Source organism: Lissotriton vulgaris, chromosome 2_1 (assembly GCF_964263255.1).
Source record: "Lissotriton vulgaris chromosome 2_1, aLisVul1.2, whole genome shotgun sequence".
Taxonomy (NCBI): domain Eukaryota; kingdom Metazoa; phylum Chordata; class Amphibia; order Caudata; family Salamandridae; genus Lissotriton; species Lissotriton vulgaris.
In genome coordinates, this window is record NC_141687.1 from 58,760,393 (window position 1) to 58,786,904 (window position 26,512).

General features: G+C 46.3%; 1 protein-coding gene across 1 annotated transcript in view; it reads left to right on the top strand.

Annotated features, from left to right (window-relative positions):
• ZNF142 (zinc finger protein 142) overlaps window positions 1–26,512 on the top strand; it is a 59,054-nt gene that overhangs the window by 11,227 nt on the left and 21,315 nt on the right. Inside the window, exons 5-6 of the mRNA XM_086954452.1 lie at window positions 1,795–2,607; window positions 3,617–3,794. Coding sequence (XP_086810578.1) covers window positions 1,795–2,607; window positions 3,617–3,794 — 991 coding nt within the window. The remainder of the gene's footprint in view (window positions 1–1,794; window positions 2,608–3,616; window positions 3,795–26,512) is intronic.

Sequence of the window (26,512 nt, forward strand, 5' to 3'; positions counted from 1 at the left end):
CTTGAAATTAATTTTAAAGTAATGTTTAGTTTGATCTGGAGGTCAGGCAACAGATCAACTGTAATATATTAAAATCTATTAGTTCTCCCCAAAATTTAATATTTTGTGTTTTCTGGATAGTCTGATTGCCTCCTATGGATATCAATGTTATGCAAACATAGGTGATGTCTAGGTTATTCTGCGTTTGGATCTTTACGCCAACACCCTGCATGATCGATTTAAAAGTTATCTAGTTAAGGTAGCTAGCTTGATGAACACGAATGCCCTATGTCACAATTCTGACAAAACAGAAGTTCTGGTCCTTCCCCCTCCTACTGTTTGCCTTCCCGGTGGCCTGAATCTCAAGGTAAATATCCAACACCGGCAGCCAACGTTCAAACCCTGGGGTTCATATTTGACATGTAAAAATGTTTACAGTATCATCAGTGAACGGAATTATATATCCAAGACCTATTTGGAGAAAAATGAATATTGCAAGGGTAAAACCGATTTTAAAAACTGATAAGTAGTTTTCTTTGCTTCTTGAAGTGCATATGGGTAGTGTAAGAAAAAATGGAGCACAGGATAATGTTTCTAGATGTGGGAAACTGATCAGTTTGCGCTTTCATTGAATTTTTTTAATTGGGTAGTTTCCGTCCTTGGGATAGATTTACTCTTAAAAGTGTGTCCGAGTTGTAATTAGTTGAAAGACTTTAAAGATAAGACCTATCGTTTCTATTAGTATTTCATTTCCAGCAGTAGCCAATGCGATATCCCAAGGACAGAGGTATTATGCCCTAACTTACAAGTTCTAGAACTGGACTAAATTGCAGCATTTAATTCTGCCACAACTGGCACTGCAAGGATTCCTTGAGAATTCCCTTAATTCAAAATGTTTGATCACGCCTCTGATATTTCATAATTGGATACAATAGATCTTTCTTACATTGGTATGTTTTTGATAATTTGTCTCTTAGATTTTTCTCCCACCAATCCACTTGTCTTTATGGAGCAGGAAGGTTGGGTGGGGTGGGTGTGGGTGGAGGGGGGGAGGGGGAGGAGTGGTTTGTAGCCACTATACAGTATGGATGGTGTACAGATCCATGTCAGCCCAGCCTACCAAAACTATGTTCTCTGCTGTTGCTACAACACAAAAATATGGTACACCATCCTGGGACTAAAAGAACCTGGTCCAAGGCAGAATATTTTTCTTCATTGATATCTATAATAAAATCAAAATAATTGGAACACAAATTTCCAAGCAGTCTCACTTGTTTGGGTCCAGAATGTCGAGCTTGTCCAATATTCTTCCTTTCGTCCCCCACCTCCATCTTCTCAGGCTCAGTTTGAGCCAGGAGCAGGCTTTCTAGTCCATTACCTCCAAAATGAACTTGCGTAAGCTTGCAACTGCTATTCCTAGATCACCATTTATCTAAAGGATGCACTAGGTATTTTCCATGTGCACTTTGAAGAGAAAAGCATGACGGACGGTCTGATAGGATTTGCCCTTGAGTTAATACAGAAACGCATAGGTGGGCTTATGACCTCTAGATTTCAGTACTAGAAAGCCAGGCATATTCCTGAAACGGACAATGGTAGTGTAACTGTATCTTGAAAGCCTTTGCCCCAAAATTTCATTTCCATTTCTCCTAGGGTCTTGAAAATGTTTATTGTAATTTGGAGCGAGAAGCCTTATTATTAATACCCTAGGATGGCCGCTTTTGGTGCATATGTCGTTGATGAGCAGTAACAGTGCAAGTAAACAGTACTTTGGTCCTTGCAGCTTCCTCTGACTCGGTCTCTTGTACTTTGTAGGTGATGTTGAAGAAGGCACAGAGTATCTATTCAAAACCCATATGTGTCCAGAATGTAAACGCTGCTTTAAAAAAAGGACCCACCTGGTGGAGCACCTACACCTGCACTTCCCAGACCCTAGCCTCCAGTGCCCAAACTGCCAGCGGTTCTTCACCAGCCGCAGCAAGCTTAAGATCCACATGATGAGGGAGCTAGGAGAGAAGAGCCACCGCTGCCCACTCTGTGACTACAGCTCTGTTGAAAAGAACGCCTTGAATCGCCACATGGCCAGCATGCATGAGGACATTTCCAACTTCTACTCAGATACTTATGCCTGCCCAGTGTGCGAGGAGAAGTTTAGACTGAGCCAGACTCTAAAGGAGCACATGAAGACCCACAAGGCTGAGCAGCAGCTGTTGACCTGCTTCCAGCAGGATTGTGGAAGTTCCACCACCGACCGCAAAGAGTTCCTACGGCACCTGAAAGAAGCTCATAGCATAAGGGCAGTGGAATGCCGCTACCATGCCTGCTCCCTACTCTTCCCAACACGCGAAGAGATGGAGCTGCACCGCCAGAGCCACTATGCTTTCCACTGTGATCAATGCACCTTTGTCTGTTCCAACAAGCATGCCTTTCGCAAACACAAAAGGCAGGGCCACCCAGGCAGTGAGGAGCTAGAGTGTGATTTCTGCCCCTTTAAGACCTTCAATCCGGTAGAGTTCAGTGACCATGTGGGGAAGATGCACGCTAATGAGAAGATCCACAAGTGCACTGAGTGCGACTTTGCCACAGCCCACAAACGGGTTCTGATCCGGCACATGCTTCTGCACACAGGTAACACAGCTCATCTTGTCTTAGAGTTTACCTTTATCAGTGTCTGGCCCTTCCTTTTATTTATCTTGCTTATTGTGACTTAGAGTACTCTTTATTTCTGCTCATCTCTGGCAATTTACATGTGCGACAAACTTGGGGGAGGAGACTATTACATATGTGGGTCATGCGAGTAAACCATGTGGTTAAAGAAATCCTTGTTGCAAGACAGCTGCTACTGCTTTTAGTTTTCTAACCCGCAGCAACATTTTTTACTTAAATATAAAATATTTCAGAGGTAGTTGAGTTGGCGCCCATGTGGTATTTATTATCTATCAAATAAGGGAATTAGTCCTCAACTGCTTTTGTCTGCTCTGTGTACGAGGTACAGTTTCATTCACGCCCACCATGGTTCACCTGTTGTCTATCAGGGAAACTGGCACTGTTGCTTGTTGTGCTGTGCCTTTTCTCTGTGTGATGCAAGCTTGCATCACTACTCTTGGTGATTGATCTCTTGTCTCTGTCAAGAATGTTTGTTCATCTACCGTTTATGCTGTGTTGTATGCACTGTACCTTTAGTCTGTGTTGCTTACATTACTACTCCATGCTGTACCAGTTGCTCCTGGATATGGAAGCATGCATTGTTGCTGCCCCCGCTGTCTCTGTTGTGTACATGTCTACTGAATGTTTGCTGTGCAGCCTCAGTGCTGCGGCTTTTGTGGAAGCCTGCACTGCATTTGACCATGTTTTCTCGTGTGTGTGTGTGTAGGGGTACTATTGCCCATGCACTATTTGTACTGTTTATGTATTGTTTATGGAACCCTCTGAGTTCTTCTACATACATCCTTTCCATATTCAAAGCTGACCCTTGCAGACTAGTGATTTTGGATCCATAATGTACTTTAAAGAATCCTGACCTATTTACCATCTCCATCCAAATCTTCCTGCCACTGCCTGCTTGCAGCTTTACCATAAAGGCTTTGGGTTTGTGCCTGAGTGGAGTTTGAGCTCTTCCTCCTCCTCTTGGCTGTAGGTGAGAAGCCCCACAAGTGTCAACGCTGCGAGTTCACCTGCAGAGATGTGAGCTATCTGTCCAAGCACATGCTGACGCACTCCAGTGACAAGAACTACATGTGCACTGAGTGTGGCTATGTCACCAAGTGGAAGCACTACTTGAACGTGCACATGCGCAAGCACACCGGAGACCTCAGGTATGGCATTGTACACAATTTATTATGAATGCATGAAAAGTGTATGTGAGATCTACACACAATATTAACAGTCACTGGCAAAACCAATAGATCTGGGCTTAGTAAGTGAATACATAGCCATGCACAAATGTGCACATATTGTGCATGTCTTTGTACAGGCTGCCTCTTCCTGTGCTTTCTTTGTCATTACTCTATTTGTTTCGTCCCCAAGCCTGTGTTCTTTGAGGTTCGTATGTGTTATTATATCAGTCTCTGAGTTTAGCATCGATGAGGTGCATGAAGGTGATGATTTTGAAAGGAATACAGAACCTGTCTGACAAATCATACTTGAAAGGGTTGGGGATTTGTATGTCTTATTTATTTTAGGAAACATTGTCCACGGTAGATCCATCATTTTGGGCAAGAAAGAAGTAACTTTATAGGGTGTTGTCCAGCAGGATTGATATGAGAGGGATCTGTCAATGTCTTATCTTTTACCCAGTGGAGGTTAAAATCTACGGGTTGCATTGCAGGTCAGAAACGTATGAGGTCTGCTTCGATGTGATGATGTGATGTTATGGTTAGAAGGTAGGTCACTAGGTTTTGAGGAGATGATTCTTCTGCGACTGCCTGGGCAGATTTTGTACTTGCGACATTAGCTCTGGAGAAACTGACAATAGGATCTGTTGTCATATCTGTGATGGTAGAGTACTCAGTTGCTCAGGGTATTAGTGCTTTGCTTGTAGGGGAATGCTGCAAAGCGTGAAGAATGTACTCTTTAATAGAAAGTTTAACTGAGGTTAGGAGAACTGAGGTTGGGAGAGTGTGGTTTGCAGACTTTGTATCATCTCAAGTGGGTGATCCACCTTCAGTTCGATGTGGAATAGTTCATTTTGGGGTTTATGCTCTGATGAAGAGTAACTAGCGGTAATGAAGTGGGAGGTAAGTAATCTGACCTCTCATTTGACACATACCTACGGATGGTTGGTACTTCTTGGAGAGTCTGCATGCTATTGTTTTGTTTAAGTTGGGCTGGACCTGAAGATTGATTGGCTTGGGAGGCTGTTTAGAATGGTGATGGTGGCTACCGGGTTAGTACGTTGCAGTAATTACTGAAGGGACACTTTTTTTTCAGGTTATGGTCAAGACTACCTTTATTTATCCTGCCATTATTGAGTACACAGCTCTGGTAAGAATCCAAAGTAATGTAGAGATTTATTTGACACAGAACAGCGTCCAGCCTACCAGTGACCAACAGGCTGGCCAAGACCACTAACGCATCCTTAAATCAGACTATGATACTTGTGAGAAAGTGCCATCTTTCTTGCATGGTATGCCCCCACTTTTTGCTGAATTGCTGATGTGCTTTGACTGAATGTGCCCTGGGCTCCTGCCAATCAGGTGCCCAGGGCCTATTTTCCTTCCCTAAAACTGTATTGAAGTTAAAACCCAATTGGCATCTCTGGCCACATGTCAGCCCCTGGTAAATGGTACCATAGGTACCCAGGGCATTGTGACCAGAGAAGACCCCTAAGGGCTACAGCACTTATTGTGCCACCCTTAGGGGCCTTTGCAGGCTGAGTGTCCTGGTGCAGAACTAAACAAAGAGTCGACATGGCACACATCCCTGTGTGCCATGCCCATAAACCCACTGCCCTGGCATTCATCAGTCACTCCTCTAGCTGTGTGCCCTATGCCAGTGGTGTGAGCACACGTACATGAGCACAGTGCCCCTACAGTACCCAGGGCCATTCCTGGGCACTTTAAGTGCAGTGATGCAATTAAGAGTATATGGTGCTGGGAGGTTGTCATTACGAATTCCACAGCACCATAATGGCTACACTGAAGACTAACAAGTTTGATATCAAACTTCTCAGCACATTAAACCCACACTGATGCCAGTGTGGGATTTAATGTAAAATGCACTACAGAGGGCATCTTAGAGATGCCCTCTGACACTTAACCTACAATCCACGTCTTGTCTGAGAGGCTGCCTAGGCTGCCACACAGCAGACCTGTTGCTGGACCCCTGGCTGGAGAGCCCCCGCTCTCCTGGGCCTGCAACAATGCACATCCTGGGCAAGGTGCTAGGTCACCTCCATCAGGATGGGCAGGGGAAGCTTCAAAGGCATGCCGCCTTTGTTAACTTCTCCAGGCCACTTGCTGTACTCAGCAACTGGCCCCTACCAGTTCTGACCCCCACTCTGGCGGGAAGACTGGCGGGAAACCCTACGTCAGGAAAGGGGTTGTGCCAGCCTGTACCAACTCAACCCCTCCGATGGGAGAGGCGAGGTGAAGCACGACCCCAGGCTACCGCTGGTCCTCCACCACCACCACCACCACGTCCTCCTCCACCACCACCACGTCCTCCTCCACCACCACCACGTCCTCCTCCACCACCACCACGTCCTCCTCCACCACCACCACCACGTCCAGCACCACCACATCCACCACCATGGTGTTCTCCACCACCACCATGTCCATGACCACCACCATGTCCATGACCACCACCATGTCCATGACCACCACCATGTCCATGACCACCACCACGTCCACGACCACCACCACGTCCACGACCACCACTACCATGTCCTCCACCACCATGTCCTCCACGTCCACCACCACCACCACGTCCAGCAGCACCACCACCACCACCACCACCCGTGACAGGTAAAGTGTCACTGGAGGGCAGGGGTAATAGGAGTGTCCCGGTTGTACATGGGACATTCAAGGATGCATTGGGTGTGAGAAAATGGGAATAGGGGCTAGAAGTTTTACACCAGCCCAAAGTTACATTTTGAAGAGGTGCAATGTCACAGGGGCTCCTGTAAAAGCACTCTCAGCATCTCTACCTCACAGTGGCATACCTGCACGAGCCACTCACTCAAAACAAGCATTGGCATAGCCAATAGGTCTCGTCTTTGGGGCCTTATAAGTGTTTAGCAATGCAACACTTGATGTTGTTGCACCAAGGATATTGTGCTGGATAACTAAACACTTATAAGGTCCCAAAGGGGAGACCTATGGGCTATGCCAATGCTTGTTTATTAAGTCCTCTCTGTAGAAGGCCTTGGTATCCCACAAAGGAGGGTGCTAGATATTATAAATAAAGGCATGTTCCTGTCGGTTTTGACATGCGTTGACAGTGAAAATTCGAAATTGCTGTTTTCACTCCAGTAAAGCCGGTGGCCCCATTGACTAACATATGCCCCAGGTGCCTAATTTCAGTTTGGGACCACCAAAATATTACTCCAAGGTATCAAATTATTTGTTACATTAAACCTGATTCATTGTTAAGATTGGATTTAAAATTACATTTAATAGGAAAGTGACTGTAGAAAGCCAATACTTTGTTGCCTAAAATCTCTTGATAGCCCTTCCTGACTGTCCATAGCTGTTTCCCTTCCCCCATAGATAACAGGCTGCCCCCTGGTAGGAAGTGTGTAGAGCTATCCGGATCAAAGACAAATGTTGGTGGGGTGAGGTGGGACCTCCAGCAGGATGACTACCAGGCAATGGCCTCAGAGGGCCCAGGTTCAAAGAGGCTACGGTCTCAGTGAAGCAAATGGCAAACACACCTTAGCCTACCCGCTGGCATCTCCTCTAAAGGGGGAAAATCCACTGTAGATTCAGTTCTCTAAGAGGTGTCTCATTATACTAAGTATACCTGAGGGGTGTGCTTCGAGCTCTGAACAGGGGAAGAAGAGCTGAGCCATCTCGGAGTCAGGCAGAGAAGAGTACTGTGGGATTGTTTTTGGTTCAAACCTCCAGGAACGATGTAGAGTGGGCAGGGATATACCGTGGGTACTGCGGCCCCATTGAGTGAGTCCTCCCCTCCCACAAGCATTAAGATGGCATAAAAGTGGCACTCCTAGCACTCTGTCCTCCGATCACTCCTGGAATCGTAGAAGACAAAAAAGGCCGCTGCTGTTGAATTGCTGAACTGCACAAAGGGGGCACCGGTCAGCTTGATCAACTGGCTCCTGGCCCCTCTTAAGTTTGATGCTGTGGTGAGCTGGATACGACCCAGGGAACTTTAAAAACTTTTCCTCTGGCCTTGAGAGTCCCTGCCGCCCCTTTCCCTACTACTCGGGAACAGACCACAAGCGTTTCGGACTGAAGAAATTGAGGGTATGCTTCGTTCTTTTCTCATGTAAATTCTGTTTCCCCTTTGATAATACCTGCTTCTCTGCTCAAACTTGTTCAGCTATCTGAGCCGTTGCCCTGGTACAAGTGGTCAGTTCTTCTCCACCCGAGATTGCAGCATTTAAAAAAGTGACTGAATGAAAGCTGTAAGATTCAATGTGACATAAGGACGGAATTTCTTGAACCATATGTAGCACTGGCCCTCTATTGATTTTTGTCAGAATGCCCCCTTGATTTATAATTTGGTGTAAAGGTCATGTTACAAAGTTTGTTAGGTGGGCAGGTAAAAGGTGGGACTGATATTAAATTTGGCAGTGTAATTTAAATTTCAGCTGGCTGTTGAGTAATAGGCACCAGTGCAGTGGTTTTTAAGACCTTATTAATTGTTGGAGGGGCTGCAGATTCGGACTGTTGGATTCGAACTTTAATTTTTCTCATGTCCTCTTTATAAGAGATCGATCTTTCATTGATAGGAGAGTGCACTCCTCTTACAGGGTGATGGGCCCTGGCATTATTGTCCTTTTTAGGTCTCACCTGCGTTGCAGCGCATGCACTGCTTCGCCTTGGCGAGATCTATTGTCGTTGGTTTTGTGTCCGTTTTCTTTGGAAGCCGGGTTGGTCTCCGCCCAGTCTCCCACAGGCCCCGCCCACTCGCCTAGCATTGCAGTGCATGCGCCGTCTCGCCTGCGTTGCAGCGCATGCCTGCTTTGCCTTGTTCCTCTTGGAAAGGTGTAATTCCTAAGAGTGGCGACCTGGAAAACATGCAATGTACTTTCCACACAACATGCTTTTGGTGCACACGCTTCTTCTTACTCTTGAGGCGTCATCACGTGGCCCGGATTTCTGTGTATCCAAGGGAAGCAATGTTTCATACTATTCCAAGCCGTGAGCACGTGAGGCTACCTGCATTGGCCCAGAGATGCCTTGCAGTGCGACGTTAGCCAAGGAGAGAGAGAGAGCGCGTCTGATGTTGGTTGGTCCGCAGGCGCAGCAACCAGCCCACTCCATACGAGTAATTATAATTAATTTTTATAGTGCATGTGAAAGTGCTGGTGGTATCAAAGCACTGCAAATAACGCACGATTACTGAGGTCCGGGTCAAAGATAGAGCTTTTCAACTCCAGAACCACACGGCTCTTTTTTTGTTTTTGTTCCGTAAATGTCTTCACTGTTAATAGCGCAGTGGCTGGTGTGATTCATGTGGCTTCTCGTGGTCCCAACACTTGATGGCAAACACCCAGGTCACAGACAAGGCGTGAGCCTCTCTCGGCTCTTTGTTATGGTTGAGGTCTATAAAGACCACGTCATTCACAGTAGTTTCTTGTCGCTGTTAAGAACTGTCAGTCAAGCAATTGTGCAGTGAGTATCATTGCTTAGATCTCAGATTACTTTCTATAGATTACAAAGGTATGTTTTCAAAATTTACCTGAATAAAAGCAAGGGATATTTACTGCGTAAATGAAAGGGGATGGTATTCCACATTTTTGCTGCTGAAATGAAGAAAGATTTATATCTATAAGTAGAAGTCAGTGCCCTAGTAATTTGAAGCAGGAACTTTTGTTTGGGTGGTAATTGTCTGGCTCAGGGGTCTCCAACGTTCTCTGTTATAAGAGCTACTTAATTATGTTCAGTGAAATTCATCTTGCGCTACTAATAAGAGCGTTGTAATAGTGACCACCTCAGACACGATTACATCAGCAGCCACCCTATGCCAGATCACCCACCATCAATGGTCACCTCAGAGCATCAGGCACATTTGCCAGCAGTATTATAAAACAAGCATGTACAATGCAATAGGTCTCGCATATACACAAGTTTCAGCTATTAGCCAGACCCCGCAGGATATAGCGGCATGGATTAGCAAATTTAGCGGCACAAATATGGAAATTTAGCGGCAATTTTGCGGCATTTTATTTGGCAGTTTTTCCTACAACAAACACAGATACCTTAGTGGGCACTTTTGTAAAAAGCGCTGCATTTTTACAAAAGTGCCGATTTCGCGGCAAACCGCGAAATCCTGGAGGGTCTGACTAGTGGAGAAGTTACTGACGTCATGCCAGGTGAGCATTGTGGGGGAGGGAAATCCTTTAAAGAGTCATTTTCTTTCTGGATTTCCCTTCTCTTCTAGAAACGCAAGAGCAGGAATATTGTGGTGTCACCAGGACTTTAAGCGGAAGCATTTTCAATATTATATGTAACAAGCCATAGTTGCAAATTATTTATCTTATGCAACTAATAACCATTGACAAAGTCAATAGTCCTGACTTGTTGTAGGTATGATGTTACTTGTTGTATCACATATCTGGATGCAATGACAAACCGCAAAATACAAGTCGGGTGGCACACTATGCTAAGCACAGATTTTTAGCGTAAGTGTTTTAAAGCCACGCCCTTAATTACATCGGCCACGCACCTTTGAGAGACCCCTGTTTTTTCATCCCACTTAAAGCCCTGCAAATACTCATAACACAACGCAACAAGGGTTTTTTTTCCCTCACAGAAGGATGTTTTCCACATGGAGAAAAAAGTTAAAAAGTCCAATTAATCTGAAGGCATTTTCACCAGCACGATTTTTCACTACATATATGTAGACAGAATTGCTTTTGCATGGGCGTAATTGGGAATACACCACATTTTCCACCAGTTCTCTTGGAAAAGTCCATGAATTAAAAAAAAAAAAAATCTTTACCCGCAGATTAAATCTGGCAGGGACTCAGATGTATTATTTAAAGAAAAAGAAACAACCATGTTCATGGTAAGGGTCCAAAGTCACATGCAGCACGGATGCAGCAATGGAAATCTGGATTTTGCGGGTACTTTTGTAAAAATCGCGGCAAAACGCGAAATCCTGAAGGGTCTGATTAGCATTGTAAATGACAATGCGTTTTATTTATGTTTCAAAAACCAAAACATCAATAAAAGGCATTGTCATTTACAATGTCAATAGCTCAAACTCGTGTGAATGCGAGACCTGTTGCATTGCAAAAGCTTGTTTACAATTGAGCTGTTGGGGTGGCCTGGTTGTTTGAAAAAACGGTTCCCCCCACTTGTGGGCCTATTTCCTCCTTCTGGTACTTGCTCTTGCTTTAACCCTAGTACGTCGAGTCCCATCTTTCCCTGAGTCAGGAGGGCTTCCAACTGGATTGTGATGTATGTTCACTTGTATTGCTTATGTTGCCAAGTTAGCTTGGTTGGTGACCACATTATTCACGTTGTTGTCAGTAGCTGCCCTCTCGTTATGATGGCTGTCACTCTTGTATTTGCAGATGTTTTGAAAATAGCGTACATTTGACCTGTCAGTCCAGGGTATATTTTACCAATGCAAGAGTTAGTTTTTACTGTGGGCTTTCCTAAGCCTCTTGTGCTGTATTTTAGAAGGCTGAGCAGGATCTACAAGTGGAGCAGACTTTGTAGCATTGTGTGTTACTGGAACTCTCGACCCCGGGCTAATGATTAGGGGTGATCGAGGCCGGGGCCTGTCACTGCCATCGAAAATGGTGAGATGCTTACTGGTTGAAAGCCTTTCAGTAGCATAACCCTGCTGTTCCAGATCCATAGCGCTCCACTCCAGTGGTATTTTCAGCTGGTATTTTATTTAAAAAGATGACTTTGTTAGAGATGTCTTCAGTTGGTTTAGTATTTCCACGGATCTGTTGGATGGGAATCATTTGCTTCCTCATGGTGCTCGAGGAGTTTTCCTGTTGTTTGTCTTTAGAAGCAGAATTGTCAGAGTTAGTTGGCGTTAGTATATCCACTGCTTCTGAGATCATTTTTAGCTGCAGCTTGAGGTCTGCTAGCACGGTTTCTAAAATTCCTGGGAGATACGCCAGTTTATCTAAGCCTGGACTGCAAGTGCAAGACTGGACTTATTGAACGTCAACGTGTGCCCTCTGGACCTGCGAGTTTAATTCAGCTATTTTTGAATCAGTTGCAGAAATATATAAAGAGCCATTGTGTTGAGGAGGCACACCTGTATGTCTAGCTTACTAGATTGATGTGTTAGAGCATCAGCTACACCTTGAAATGAACGAAGCAGGATATTCCATGTATTGCTGTCTTTTCCTACCCGGCGAGAGGATTGGCTATACGATGTATCCGCTAGGCTGCAAGATCTCAGGATCGTTGTTAATTTTTGAAGAACGAGCACCTGAGATCGCCTTGTCTCTAAGGCTTGAATGCTCCTTTTCACCCAATCCTCGCACTGAAAAGCAGGCTTTTTTTTTTCTTTTTTCTTCAAGGATGACAGACCCAGGAGTTTCCTTCTGAGCTTTAGGTACTGTTAGTCACCAGGCGAGAATGGTTGTAATGGACTTTGCAGTCCGCTTATGTCTTTATGATATGAAAGTCAGGTTTCCACAGAATTCTTTAGAAAGACAAATTTTGTCTGCATTTTCCTGTGTGATTTTTGGCTGAGGGTCGAAGCCTCTGTTGTAATGAAAGGGAATGCCTCTTCTTGTTCTGCAGTTGCTGTCGCAGCCTCTACTTGCTTGTGGGAGTCTTTATTTAAAATTGACCCGTTGGAACGCTTCTGTCCGCGCCAGGCAATTATTGGAACCCCTCTTGTCCGTCCTGAGCGCATGGTGAAAGTGGCAATAAACATTGTACTGGATAGCTGGAGGAACAAAGAGGTTGCAAAGGCAGTTGTATGGAAGACACCTACTCCAGTTTCCACACTTGTACTCTTCCTGAAGCCTGGAGGTAACACCAAGCACCCTGCGTTGTTGCTACCAAAACGGGGAGGTTAAAGGAGCTTATAAAGTCTCACACAACCCTCTGCCTCATCAAAGTTATTAATGATGTTAAAATTTTACAAAGTTAAATAAGATTAGATTCTTTTAGCAATAGCGCGGGTGATGTATGCACAGAACCCCTGGCATTTAGGCAGTCCGCTGCATGAGTGGACCTCTGATTGGGCAAGCCGCACCGGCCTAATGTCGGCTGCTCCCGTACGTAAACGGAGGTTACCGCGGCTCTAGCCTTAACTGTGCCTGCCAACTATGCTTCTAGTCTCATCCATTGATCTGGCAGCTTTGGGCGGCACTTCCTTCTTAAGTCTCGCCCCGAGCTGGCTAACCCCCATCTACATGAGCCAGACGGCAACTGTTTCTGCCGAACGGCAGATGTCTTCCGCTTAGGGGGGCAAGTTGGAGCATGATGGGGCAGACCCGCTCTGAAGCCGCACAGTCCCAGGCCAACTGCTTCTGCTTTGAGGGGGTGGGGAAGTGACGATGCAAGCCCGAGAGAGGGGGGGGGGGCAGGGGGTGGGAGGGAGTAATTGTGCAAGCTGGAGCGGGATGGTGTGGAACTGTTCCGGAGCCTCACAGTTCCAAGCCACACAGTTCTGGCACCAACACGCTGTCACTTCACTTGCTCTCCTCACAAGTTTCTAGGAGGTACTCCAGTGTTAAGATTAGAAGCTTCTAAATTTTACCTGTAAAAATATACAGCATATGCACCATTTACAGAAAAAAAGAATTACTCCAAAAGCATGGTAGCGGAACTTGAGCAGATGTTTGTGGTGCTATTGGGTTTTTTTTTGCACTTTTTAGGGGAGTGGATTGTCCCCTCGACAAAAACTTACCAAAGGAGGCATTTCACACTACAATGTAGTGAAAACGATCTGCTTCGCATTCCCCTCTTTCGAGTAATTCTATGTAATTTTGTTAAAGTTTGACATAATTTGGCAGTGGCGGCTCCTCTACTAAGGCGGAAGAGAGTCGCCCTACTGCTCAAAAGGAAAAATTAAATGATAATAACGTATCCTTATTATCATTTTAGTTTTCTTATTGCAGTCGGTGGCTCTCGGGGTGGGGCTGGCCAGAGCAGGGGGAGGAGTGGTTTGCAAACCCCAAGTGTGCATGACAGCCTGGCTGGCCTTCTTGGGCCGGTCAAACAGTCCTGCAAACTTTGCATCTTCCACAACAGGCTGTAATGCCCAGCCTCCCATTCCCCGTCTGAGCACTGAACCCTCAGCGTTTGAGCCAATCACAACGCTGCATTGCAGCAATATGATTGACTCAGGGGAGGCAGGGTGCTGTCTGCTCCTGGGACCGGAGACAGGAAGAAGAGTATGGAGGTGGGGCAGCGGCCGGTAGCAGCCGCTACTGTACTTATGTGGCTGCAAATTATGCGAATTTTGCACAGACCTAAACCATGCTCTTCAGTCTGTTTCAGATAATTTGTAGAATAAAATTACTTTTGTAATGCATCATATTTCAGGCCTTAACAGTTTGAACTACCAAACACTCATTATCTGTTGCATTTTAACATTATTTGTTTTTAACAGTAAAGCATGGTCTAGGTACTTCAAAATTGCTTCGCCACTCTGTTTTCAAAAAACATTTAAGGCCTTAGGTTCTATGCCAATATCAAGTATAACTCCATTTGACCAAGATGTTAATGTTGAGCAGCAGTATATTAGGGTTTGTTTTCTGAAGTCTTCAACTGTATGGTTGTTTTTTTGTCTGCAGAATGCCCATCTTTTCAAATGCAGGCCTACACAAAGGATTTGGAAGAAGTTCTAATTTTTTCATCTGCCTTGGCATGGCACTTCTGGTCCTTGAATTTAATCACTAGGATTGTATTTTAGACTTGTAGATTGTGTTCCTCTTGGTTGCTGAGACTTTAGATCCCCATCTATCCAGTCTCATCAGCCCTATCTGTATTAGGCAATTTTTCAGCTGCATTAGGTCTCTTGTCTTAAGACTCTGGCCCCTAAAGAGTGGAACACCCTTTTCGGGACAATAAATGGTGGCATTTGATTACTTGGGGACCGGATGCCTGGTCTCACCCTGGAGATACCCATTAAGGGACCATCTCTCAGGGAAGCCAGGAAGGGTTTTGGTCTCACCCTGGAGATACCCATTAAGGGACCATCTCTCAGGGAAGCCAGGAAGGGTTTCGCAGCGGTCGAAGCGCCTTGGGACCCTACGGGTAAGTAGTGCGCTATATAAATGCCAATACATTTACATTTACACTTGAGGCAGAACAAGCCAGTAGCACAATCCCTCCTGTGTGACGGCTTACCAATCACACAGGAGCAGAAATTCTTAATCTGTGAAATATTTGGAGTGTCTTAAAGGAGGTGCTAGCTTCATGACTGCTAATTGAGTTAGTGTAAGGGGTTAGGAGATTTTTTTTTTGTGTTCTTTGCAATTTCCTCAGCTTAGTCGCCAGAACTGGGAATATTAAAGTTAAGATGGGCTTAAAGACCTTCCCACTCAGTGCATCAGGGAGTCCATGTTCTCATTCCTAACCCTTTTTGGTAAAATGGAGGAGGATGGTGTAAGAACAAAGACAGTAGTGGACTTTGAAAGAGCACAGTGAATATTCTGAATAGAGAATACCTGTGTAAGAAAGGGCCATTGAGTGTTTGTGGACCAGAATTTGTATGTGCCTGCTTCTTGTCTCTATGAATGATCCGTAGACTGCTGGTAGCTCCATGGTCTTTTTAAAAATATATATGTTTATTGTGTTTCAGACAAAACAAATAACAAAACAATCCACCCCAACACAGGGGGCATGTGGACAAACGTGTTTCCAGTTACAGACAATGCTACCCTTTAAGCTAGGACTGGACCACTGTTTTCTTTAACCTCACATCAGTCATCCCAACGTTTCTTGAGTCCGGAGGGCTGTGTCCAAGTCCCAAGTCAGACCGATCTTTTCAACTTGTGTCACCTCTCTCCCAGAGTCCTACCCTATGTCTTCTATCATTTCCATCCATGGGCCCCAAAGCATCTCAAATGCTGTTGACTAGGGATTGCGATGCGAAGTCTGCAGCTGAGAAGGACTTGGCTCCAATGTGCTGTGAGACTGTGATGCTAAGTCCTTCACCATCAACCAGGGATGCGAGGACCTGTGCTGGCAATGCATCACGCAGCAGCGGTTCCGACACGGCTCTGGGCTGCAAAGGCGATGCTGGTCTTTACAACGAGTCCGATCCACACTGCGGCATGCAAAGGCGATCCAGGACTTTGTGACCGGTTCGATCCATGCATCAGCGGTCATGCGTCTGTTGTGCTCGGGGTTCAACGCACAGCAGACGAGATACGTCCGTTCCGCTGGATCCACAGAGACTGGCAGAACAACTTAGGTCCACTTCAAAGTGTCCAGGACTGGGATGGCACCACTTGTCAGGGTAAACTCACAGATGGCAGAGTCCAGGTGCTGAGTTCAAGGTTGTTGGAGCCTTCTGTCCCTGAGGCTCTAGTAAGGAGGCCAACGAACAAGCCCTTGGAGTCATTTTGTGGTCCTAGGTTCTAAAGATTCAGGTCCAGGCGGTCTCACCCAACCAAAAGGGCCGCAGGTCAGGTCAGCACAGCAGGGCAGCAGTCCAGCAGAGTAGTGGTCTTTTCAATTGCACAGCAGTCCTTCCTGGCAGAGTATCCACAAGTCCAAAAGTGAACTGACCAGTTGGGAGTCTGAGGTCCAATATTTAAACCCAGTGCCTGCTTTGAATTTGGATGAGCTTCTAGATGTTTCTACCCTCCTGAGGGTATCCCCTTCACACTGTCCTGGCACATGCTTGTCTGGGGTCACAATGGACTAGTGACAAGCCCATTCTGAGAGTTATCAGGCAGAGCCTCTGTGCTGTGAAAGTGTGGTAGTTGACAGCTGCTCCCCCTCCTTAACTAAGTGGCCCATGTAGCCAGCACCTACCTTCCCTTTGTCTCTCATTGTCTGAGAGCAATACACAAAGACCCAGAAGGAATGTCCAGTACACCTCTAGGTGTCTGTAACAAATGCATAATAGGCCTCAAAAAATCTACTCGCCCACTCGTAATGGCGAGTTAGAATTTATCAGGTCAAGCTATTTTTAGCACCTACTCGTCCATTATGGCGAGTAAACTTAAGCTGGAAGGAACCGGTGTTCTGTTCATTCAGAAAGTGAATGAGCAATAAAGACACCTTTGAATCTTATTTTTATCTTGAAACATTTGCTGTATGTTTAAGGACAAAGGTCAAATTTCAGTTTTTCTTTTTACAAAATTGTTTCTTATCTTATCCTGGATGTTTTTGTCAAGTGAGCTCTCTGACAATCATTGTGAAACAAAAAGCTGTTAGAAGAAAAGAAAACACCGACATCTAACACACAACATTTAAGCAGCTTGTAAATGAACAGTAAAGTATTTCAAAATATATCCAAAATTACGATTTTTTAATGTGGGTTTTTTTGTAATTTAGAATTGTGATTCACACTAAGATTTAAGTAGGAGCAAATCAATTCAAAACATTGCTTGGTGATGTGCAAATCACAAATATTTGCAGAAACTCAATTTCCAAACATTGGACACTACATAGATTTATCCGAAAAACCACGTCAGTGGGAAATGTGGCCATTTCAGTGAAAACTCTGCAGACTACAAGTAATTGCACTACCACTTCATGCTTCAGGTATGTATTTATTAACCCCTTCGCTGCTCATGACGAGCTCAGCTCGTCATGAGGCACGGTTGAGCTGTGCTGATGACGAGCTGAGCTCGTCATGAACAATGGGATTTTCCATCAATCAGCACAGGAGGAAAATACCTTTAGCATTTAAGGTGTTAAAAGTTATTTGAAAAACATTCCTGCCCCAGCCCTGATGACAATGTGGTTAATGAAAGTAAGTCAGCGGCCATGTGTATCCAATATGTTGTAGATTAGCGTGGAGCAAACGTTTAGTCTATTAGAGTAAACAAAAGTATTTTTTGGACAGCAGACATGCTGAACTCGCGTGTTTGAAGTGGTTCGCATATGTGATCAAAAAAAAAATGGCGGCTCAGTGAATTAAAACATTTGCCCAGAATGACATAATTTGAAACCATTTTATGTGCCAAGAGCATTATAATTAAGTGGAGTATATTATTTAGGTCATTAGACCTGCAGGCCTAGTAACATTCTTATGTTTTTTCGAGGTCTGATAAAAATCTGCATATATGTCTACACCAATTGTGCATTTCGGAATTGGTAAAGGAGTTGCACTTAGAGTTTGAAATGCTTTAGTGTGTAATTCACTCTTGTCATAGATCAAGCATTCTAAACATTTTCTTTATCTTCAGTCATGACTACTGAGAGTGAGGGTATAAGTTTCCTTTCAAGTACAGACATTTAGAGCCACCTTTTGAAAAAGGTACACCAGGAATGGCCATGCAACCTTAATGGTCACTCACAAACAGCCACCAACACACTGATAAGGCCATACCTATAAGGGTATCCAATGTTTTATGTCTGCAGATTCAGAAAATGGTTTCACACTTCATATGAGTTTGTGAGTACTTAGCAATTGCACCCAATTTAATGCTTGCACCAGTCGAAACAACCCTTATTGATGATCGGTTTAAGACAACCTTTATTGAAAGCTATCCTAGTGGTAGCTGTGGAGAGCAGCGTTCAGGCTAAGTCTTCAAGGAGTGTAAAGCAGCTTGGTTTACCAGATTATAGCCTCTTGAATGTCTAAATAAAAAGAGAACCACACAAGGTATATATATATGATATGTATTTATTTCTAAACACTCACTAGTAATCTCTTTATGAGATTACAGAGCAAAGTACACAATTTAAATGCAATAGAACTTCAGTAAATAGCACAATATACACTGGGCCCCAGGGGGGGATCAAACCACATATGAAGAAAGTAGTATAAGAATCACTACTTGACTACACGCAAGGCCTAGAGCCTGTAGAAACACGGGGACCACAAGGAACCACCCAAGGTAGTGACACAGGGGACGTGTGCAGTGTGAGAACACAGCCGCGAATCGCCGTTAACTTCTATGGGGAAAGTCGCAATTGGAAATTTAAAGATTAAGGACACTTAGGAGAGGACTTTGAGGAAACCCCTTTACACTTGAGGGTTTCTAGGGCCAACACCCACAGGAGCACCATAGTACTCGAGTTAACTCACCCAGGTAAGCCGGGTGCATAGGTGTCTTTTGGTGTCGGGAATCGTCCTTGATTTCAATGGCGATCTGCTGCAAAGTTCTGCTGCTGTGGAGAAGGAAAGTGTCCGGTGTGATCCAAGCCTGGATCGAAAATGTGAGGAACCTGAAAGCAGAGGGGACAGAGTCTGGGTCACTTATCAGTGACCAGGGGCACGATAGACGAATGCCCACCGATGTTGGGTGATTCAGGTGTGAAGAGGTGAAGCTTGACTCTGCAGCCACGAGGACCAGGAGGCATCGGCGACGACCAGGAGCTGGATTCGAGCTGTCCCACGAAGGATGTTGAGTGCTGCGGCGGCGGTGCCAGGATTGGACCCAACAAGCCTTGGCTACAGCAACCCACACAGAAAGAGAAAAGATGCTTTGGTGTGGACCAGCAAGGTCCAGGGGACTCTACAAGTGGTGTAGAGTCAGGGCATATCTGGAGCAACCAGGGAAGCCAAAGGAAAGTTAAAGTTGCCTTCTCAGGGACCCACCAGTCGACGGACCAGGGATCGCGAAGGTACCTCGAGCGAAAACACAAAGGGCCGGCTCACGGAACACTCATGGAGTGTAGGCCAGCAATGTTCGGTGGAAAAGCTGCTCAGGGTCTGGGCTGCAAGTAATCCAATGCATAGCCACAAGGAATGTCGAGAAGCTGATGCACTTGCAAATGTGCACGGTGTCCAGGGGTTTTGGTTCCAGGGTACCCACGAGGTCTCAGCTTTGCAGGGGACTCAGGTCGGCCTCGGGGAAGTCTGGAAATCCACTTCCCGTGTTGCAAATACTTCGGAGTCCGGAGGGAGCTTTGGAGATGCAAACTGGTCAGATGCGTCTTTGGTGCCTGCCATGCAGGGGAGTAACTCCTTTACTCCAGGGGAGATTCTTCAGTCATCCAGTGTCGTGCAGATCGTCGAAGTTCCAGGATTCAGTATCAGAGTTTCGTCCAGGTGTAATCTAAAGTCCTGTTGCCAGGGGTTCCTATCTTATACCCAAGGAAGGGGTTCGACAAACTCTGGGGACCCACCTATGGGAGTGTCTGGAAAGAGGGGTGGCTACACCAATTTCCTTTGTCCAGTTTCGCGCCAGAGCAGAGGCTGGCAGCCCATGCAACCAGTTTGAACTGGGCTATGCACAGGGGCACCAAATGTGCCCCGAGTGCTGACTTCAAAGCAGTCTTGGAGTGTACCCACCCAGCCCCAATACACTAAAGCCGGTCTGGGAGGTGGTGACACCTCCCTGTGACAGGAAACCTATTTTCCAGGCCTCCCCTGCCGGAGTTTCGTCCAGCAGCAGAAGGCCAGACTCTTATCTGTGGCTGTGGCATCCATTTTGTGATGCCAGGGTTCTTTTAAACTGGTACCCAGTACTTGTCTCTCCCTCTAGAAGGGTGGGATCATACCCCCGCCGCCAGGGCTGGCGGGGTGGGGGTATGATTCCAAAGTGTTTGACACCAAACACAACATGTTTCCTTGCAGCCATTCCAAAGTTAGCATTTACCGCAAGGTTATAATGCACTTAAGAATATATGGTCTGGCTGCATCACAGAACGGCCCCGGAGAATAGATTCCGAAGGCTGCAAAGGGGCCCTGGTCATGCATGGGCACCCTCTCGCACAAAACCCAGCACCCTGCCTTCAGGATCGATAAGGCCTGCCATGGGGTGACTGATAGGTTTATATGTGTAGTGATATAGGGAACCTATATCTAAGGGGTGCATACACCACCTTACACAGGCTGCAGTAGCAGACCTGTGGTGTCATTTTGGAAGGCTTTCCAGGGGTGGCATAATACATGCTTCAGGTCCTGGTAGGTTACTGGGGTACCCCAGTAACCAAACTGGAGTATACCTAAAGTACTTGGAATCATTTTAGAGAGGAAGCAGCTAGGCTGGGGTCCTGGATAGCAGGGCCCCAGCCAGACTATTTATTTATTTATTTATTTTAAAAGTTTTATATAGCGCGGACAAGATCTTTGCAGATATCAGAGCGCTTTACATAGATGGTGGCGTACTCATACCAAGAAATCAATAAATCAAAATAGTACAAAATAGGTTACATAGAGGGGTACATGGTGGGGGCGTAATTATACAAATAGATCAAACAGTACAACTAGGTTACAAACGGGGTATGTGAGGGAGACTACTCATACAAGTAGGCAAAGGGGTCAGGCAGGTAGAAGCATGTAGTGCAGTGTTAACAGAGTTCTAGATACTAGTTCAAGTGTATTTAGCCATGAGGATAGCTTTTACTTCTTTTTTAAAGAGTGTAGTGGATGGGATAAGCCTTGTTTCTGGAGGGAGAGAGTTCCAGATCCTAGGTGCCATTCCAGAGAAGGAGCGCTTATATGTTTTTTCCTTCCGGAATCTTCGCGGTTTCAGCAGAAGATTATTTGTGCCTCTAGTGTTTCTGGTTCCGCCAGATATTGTCAATTTCTGGGCGAGGTAACCGGGTGATTTAAGGTGAACCGCCTTGTGTGTCATGCAGGCGATTTTCAGGTGTATTCTGGCTTCAAATGGCAGCCAATTCAGGGCCTTCAGGTCAGGGGTAATGTGGGAGTGCTTTTTTGATCCAGTGATGAGTCTCGCTGCAGCGCTTAGGGAGGCTCTTAGGGGTGCGGTTGTGGTTAGGGGGAGTCCGACTAGTGCGGTGCTGCCGTATTCAATTCGGGGGATGACTATAGCTTGTACTGCGGTTTGGAAGTCTTTGGCTGGGAGGAAGGGTTTAAGTTTTCTCAGAGTATTGATCTGGAAGTTCGCGCCCTTAGTTGCCTTGCTGATGTGTTGCTGCATATTGAGATTGGTGTCAAGTGTAATGCCTAAAGATTTTGCTGAGTCCACGATGGTGGGTTGGACATTGAGTGCAGTTAGGTGTTTAAGCCAGGTTTGAGCAGTGGAGCTCTTAGCTGGAGGTGAGATCAGAAGGAACTCTGTTTTCAGGGCATTGAGTTTGAGGTGATTATCGGCAAGCCAGGATTGGGTGCAACTGATTGTTGCGTTCAGGAGCAGGATGTCATTGGGAGATTGTAATTTGAGATAGAGTTGGGTGTCATCGGCGTACATGTGAAAGTGTACATTGGATGCTTGTAGCAATGTGGTGAGTGGTTCCATGACTAGGTTGAACAGGGTTGGGGATAAAGAGGAGCCCTGGGGGACTCCTAGCGTTACAGGTATTGGCGAGGACATTAGGTTGTTGCTCTTGAATTTCTGCGTCCTGTTGTGAAGAAAGGAAGTGAACCACTTGAGAACAGTTCCAGATAAGCCCATTCTTGTGTTTAGGAGTTCTAGCAGATTCTCATGTTTAACGGTGTCGAATGCTGAAGAGAGATCAAGAAGGATGAGGAGGCAAGTGTCGTTTTGGTCTAGCATTTGAAGTGCGTCGTCAATTATGTGCGTCATGGCCGTTTCAGTACTGTGTCCCGCTCGGAAGCCTGACTGGTGCGGATTGAGGAGATCAAATTGCTCAATGTGTTTAGTCAATTGTAGTTGTGCGCATTTTTCTAGTAGTTTGGCGAGAGTGGGAATATTGGTGATGGGTCGGTAGTTGTTGAGGTCAGAGGGGTCGGCTGTGGGCTTTTTTAGTAGAGGTGTGACTTGACCAACTTTGAGGGAGTCAGGGATGCTTCCTTGTTGGAGAGAGCTGTTGACAATTTTAGTCCAGAGAGGGAGAAGCAGAGGGGTAAAGTCTTTCACTGCGGAGGCAGGCAAGGGATCCGTGAGGTGATTGGATGGTTTCAGGGTGTTGAGCAGTTTACCAATTTCTTCTTCCGAGTATGTGCCAAAGGTTGACCATGTAGCATTGTTTTTTGGTTCAGCGGTTGCAGGGCACTGGTGTTTGGAATGGAGGCTTGCATCAATAAGGAGATCGCTTTTTATGTTGTCAGTTTTTTGGATAAAGAAAGCAGCGAAGTCTTCACAGGAGGGTGCTTTACTCGCAGTGTTAAGTGGTTGGGGTTGTTCCTTGGATTGTGATCTGATAAGCTCAAATAGTTTTCTCGGTCTGTTTTTTGCCTGGTCGAGCTGGCGGCTGAAGAAGTCTGATTTTGTACGCTTTATTTTCCTGAAGTAGGCGTTTCTCTTTTTCTTCAGGTCTTTTAGGTGCATTGCAGAGGGGGCTGCTCTCCAGATACGTTCAGCCATTCGCATGTCTCGTCTATCCTCATTGAGACTCCCGTCGTACCATGGGTTGGAGATTTTAGTAGTGACTCTTTTCAGCTGCAAAGGTGCAGCCTCATTAATTATTGTGGTCATGGCATTGAGATAGTGGTCAGTCAGGGTTTGAACGTCCGTACCGTCTGTCGGTGGCAGAAGGAGATTGCGCCTGTTGGGGGGCAAAGAGCCTGGGTTGAGTTTTTTCATGTCTCTTTTCCAAACTTTCGGTTTGGGGAATTGAGTCGGGTTGACTTTAACTTTTTCATTGATGAAGAATGTGATAATATGGTGATCTGACCAATCACAGGGTTGGATGGACTCGAGTAGGATAGAGTCCTCTTTGGAGATGATCAGGTCAAGGATAGAGCCTTTCTCGTGTGTCGGGCTGTTGCATATTTGAGTGAGGTTAAGGGCGTCGAGGAAATTTTTAAGACTATTTACCACCGCGTCATTACGATCGTTCCAGTGGAGGTTAAAGTCCCCAAGGTATATTTGGGTGAGCTGCCGCCCGGAATTGGTTGAGATCATATCCATGATTTGTTGGGAAAAGGTGGAGTTGTCCCTGGGAGGGTGGTAAATGCTGTGAAGAGAGCATATCGGTTTGCCTTCACTGATAATGTCGAGGCAGATGTATTCACAGGAATTTGGAGATGGTAGTGAGGTGGAGTTGGCTCTCTGAACAGAGATGTTGTTCCTGTAGATGCATGCGATTCCACCCCCCAGTTGGCCTGATCTGTCGAGCCTGATAATGTGGTAGTTAGGGGGAACTAGAATGTCCATTATAGGTGTAGAGGATTCAGTTAGCCAGGTTTCAGTCAGTATGATTATGTCGAGGTCCCGCGATAAGAGGAGCTCTGCAATGGCGGCGGCATGTTTGGAGGCCGATCTACAATTGAGGAGGGTGCATTTGAGACGGGGTGTGCTGGGGGTGGTGGGTTGTTCAGGAGCGAGGGGGACTTTTCTGAGGTTATTGGGGATGGAGGATCTGTTGTTTAGTGTGGGGGGTCTAAGGGGATTTGGGTGTATCGAGGGGATGGTGAGGTGTGGGGAGGTTGTGTCATTTTGGGATGCTGGGTCATAGGAGCGGAGAAGGGTGAGTGTGTCGAGATCAGAAATAGGGTTGTGGGTGCGACGAGGGCGGTTGTTGCGATTGCGAGCTGGCATTGAGGTCCGGTTGGGGGAGAGTTGAGTGGGAGAGTTGATTGGGAGGGCGGAGGTCCGTTTGGGGGAGAGTTGAGTGGGAGAGTTAATTGGGAGGGCGGAGGGCAAGATGGGTTGGGAGGTGAAGTTGTGTGCGGGGTTGCAGGGACGGCGAGGGGGCCGAGGGCAGAAGTTGCGACTATGAACAGGTATTGACGCCCGGTGTAGGGTGTGGGTGTCGGCCGTAGGGGAAGTGGCCAATTTGGGCGGGTGTGTGAGGGTGTCTGCTGGGGGGGGAGTGGCCAGTTTGGGGCGGGGCGTGGGGGTGGGTAAGGGATGTGTGGGGTGTATGGAGAGTAGTTCTTTGATGATGTGTATGTCTTCTTTGATCTGGAAGAGAGTGTCCATGATGTTGTCCATCGTGGGGTAGGTGGAGGGGGTGTTGTCCATCGTGCGGTAGGTGGAGGGGGAAGGGCTGGGGTTGGGGGTGGTAGTCAAAGGTGAATGACCGACTGGGTAATTCGCGTGCTGATGGGAGGGAGGGCTGGTGTTCGAACGGGGTTGCGTTGTGTTAGTGTACTGGGTGATGTTAGGGGGGTGAGAGGTTTTGGGCGGGAGAGGAGTGGATGAGGTAGGTAGGAGGTTGGCGGTCTGGGTGAGGGCATTGATGGTAGGCGGGCGGATCAGGGTGTAGTCTGGGAGACTGATAGTGGTGGTGGGGGAACCGGTCGGGTAGTGGGGGCTGAGAGTAGGAGGGGAGATGAGATTGGAGGTGGCCCTGTTGTGGGGAGGGGTAGTTAGATTGAGAGAGGATGTGTGTTCTGCATGGTTAGTTCGAGGGTAATGGGGGCTGAGTATAGGGGGGGATAGAGAGGGGGATTTATAAATAGGGGTAGTGTTCTGGTGTTGAACTAGGTTAGGTGTGCTGTGGGAAGGAGCTGTGCCGTCTGCGGTGAGCGGGGTGTTAAGGCCATCTGTAGGTGTGTGAGTAGTGTTGAAGAAGAATGTGGATGCCCGTGAGTTGGTAGAAGGAGTGGGGGTGTGGGTGGTGTATGAGGGGGAGCAATCTGTGTCAGTGTTTGATGCGTTTGAGTCACCTGCCCAGTGCTGAACTGGGATAGGAGAGTTGCGGGTAGGAGATGGGGGGTCCGGGGTAATAGGTGCGTCTCTAATTGAGATGTTGTTCCGCGAGTTGGAGAGGTGCTCTATGAGAGTCGGGAACAAGTTGTCTAGTAGTTCCAGATTCCTGTCTGTGGATTGAGATAGGACAATCCCGTTATTGTAGATGGTGATGGTGGCTCTGCCTGGAAAGAGTTGGGATGGCGTGATGGAAAGAGTTAGGCTGTGAGAGGATGTCTTGGTGGAAGAGACGGTGAGTAGGGTGTGGAACGCCTTTTGCCATTGATCTCTGCGTGTGGTGTGGAAGATGATATCAGTGTTCAGGGATCCATTGACCGGTGAGAAGTAGGTGTCAGCAAAGGGTGTTTCATGGTGTGACCTAAGGAAGTTGTGTTTAAAGCGTTTAGCTGCTTTTTTGGTGAGTGCCGGTGGGTAGTTGATTTTATATGTGTGCTTGCCGATAGGATCCATGATGGGGCGGTGATTTAGGTGTGAGTGGGAGACTGCAATGTAATGGTATACATGTACAGGAAAACAAGTACGTAAAGTACGCTACACAATAACAATGTGGTACTAGTGATCAGTCAGCATCCCAGATATCAGAGTGTGTAAAAGCACAGATACATACATAGGTTACACGGTACTGGAGTGAAAATAGTGATCAGCCAGCGTTTCCAAAGTGACAGAGTATGCAGTAGAGCAAGTGCATTCAGTATATTGCAGAGTACAAGAAAGAGGTATACTACCTATTACATGGGTCAACATTGATCCTAGGGGGCAGAGGTGACACTAGTGAGCATCCAGAACTATACGCGGTAATAGTTGGTGTATTACAGGAGAGTAGAGAAGGGTGAGGGTGGGTGCAGGTTGTAGCACTGAGCAGAGTATTGCATACTACAGTAGAGGTATATTGTATGTGAGGTAGCAGTCGGTGCGCAACAGGAGAGAAGAAGAGGAGTGAAGAAGAGGAGAGAAGAGGAGGGAAGAAGAGGAGTGGGTGCCGGTAGAGTAGTGCAGAATAAAGGAGAAGGTATATTACTGATGAGAGCAAGATACAAATGCAAACCAAAATTTACATGAGTCAAAAATCAGCATTAGCTAGCAGCCCGCGCATTACAATTGTTTAAATAGAGACAGAAGTGTCACTAGTGGGCAACCAGAGATGTGAGGTCTATGAGGTAGCAGTCGGACTAATAAAATAGAATAAAGGAACATAGTACAGATGCCGCCAAAAGTGTATATGAATCAAAAATTAGAATCATAGCATCGAAAATGTCATTA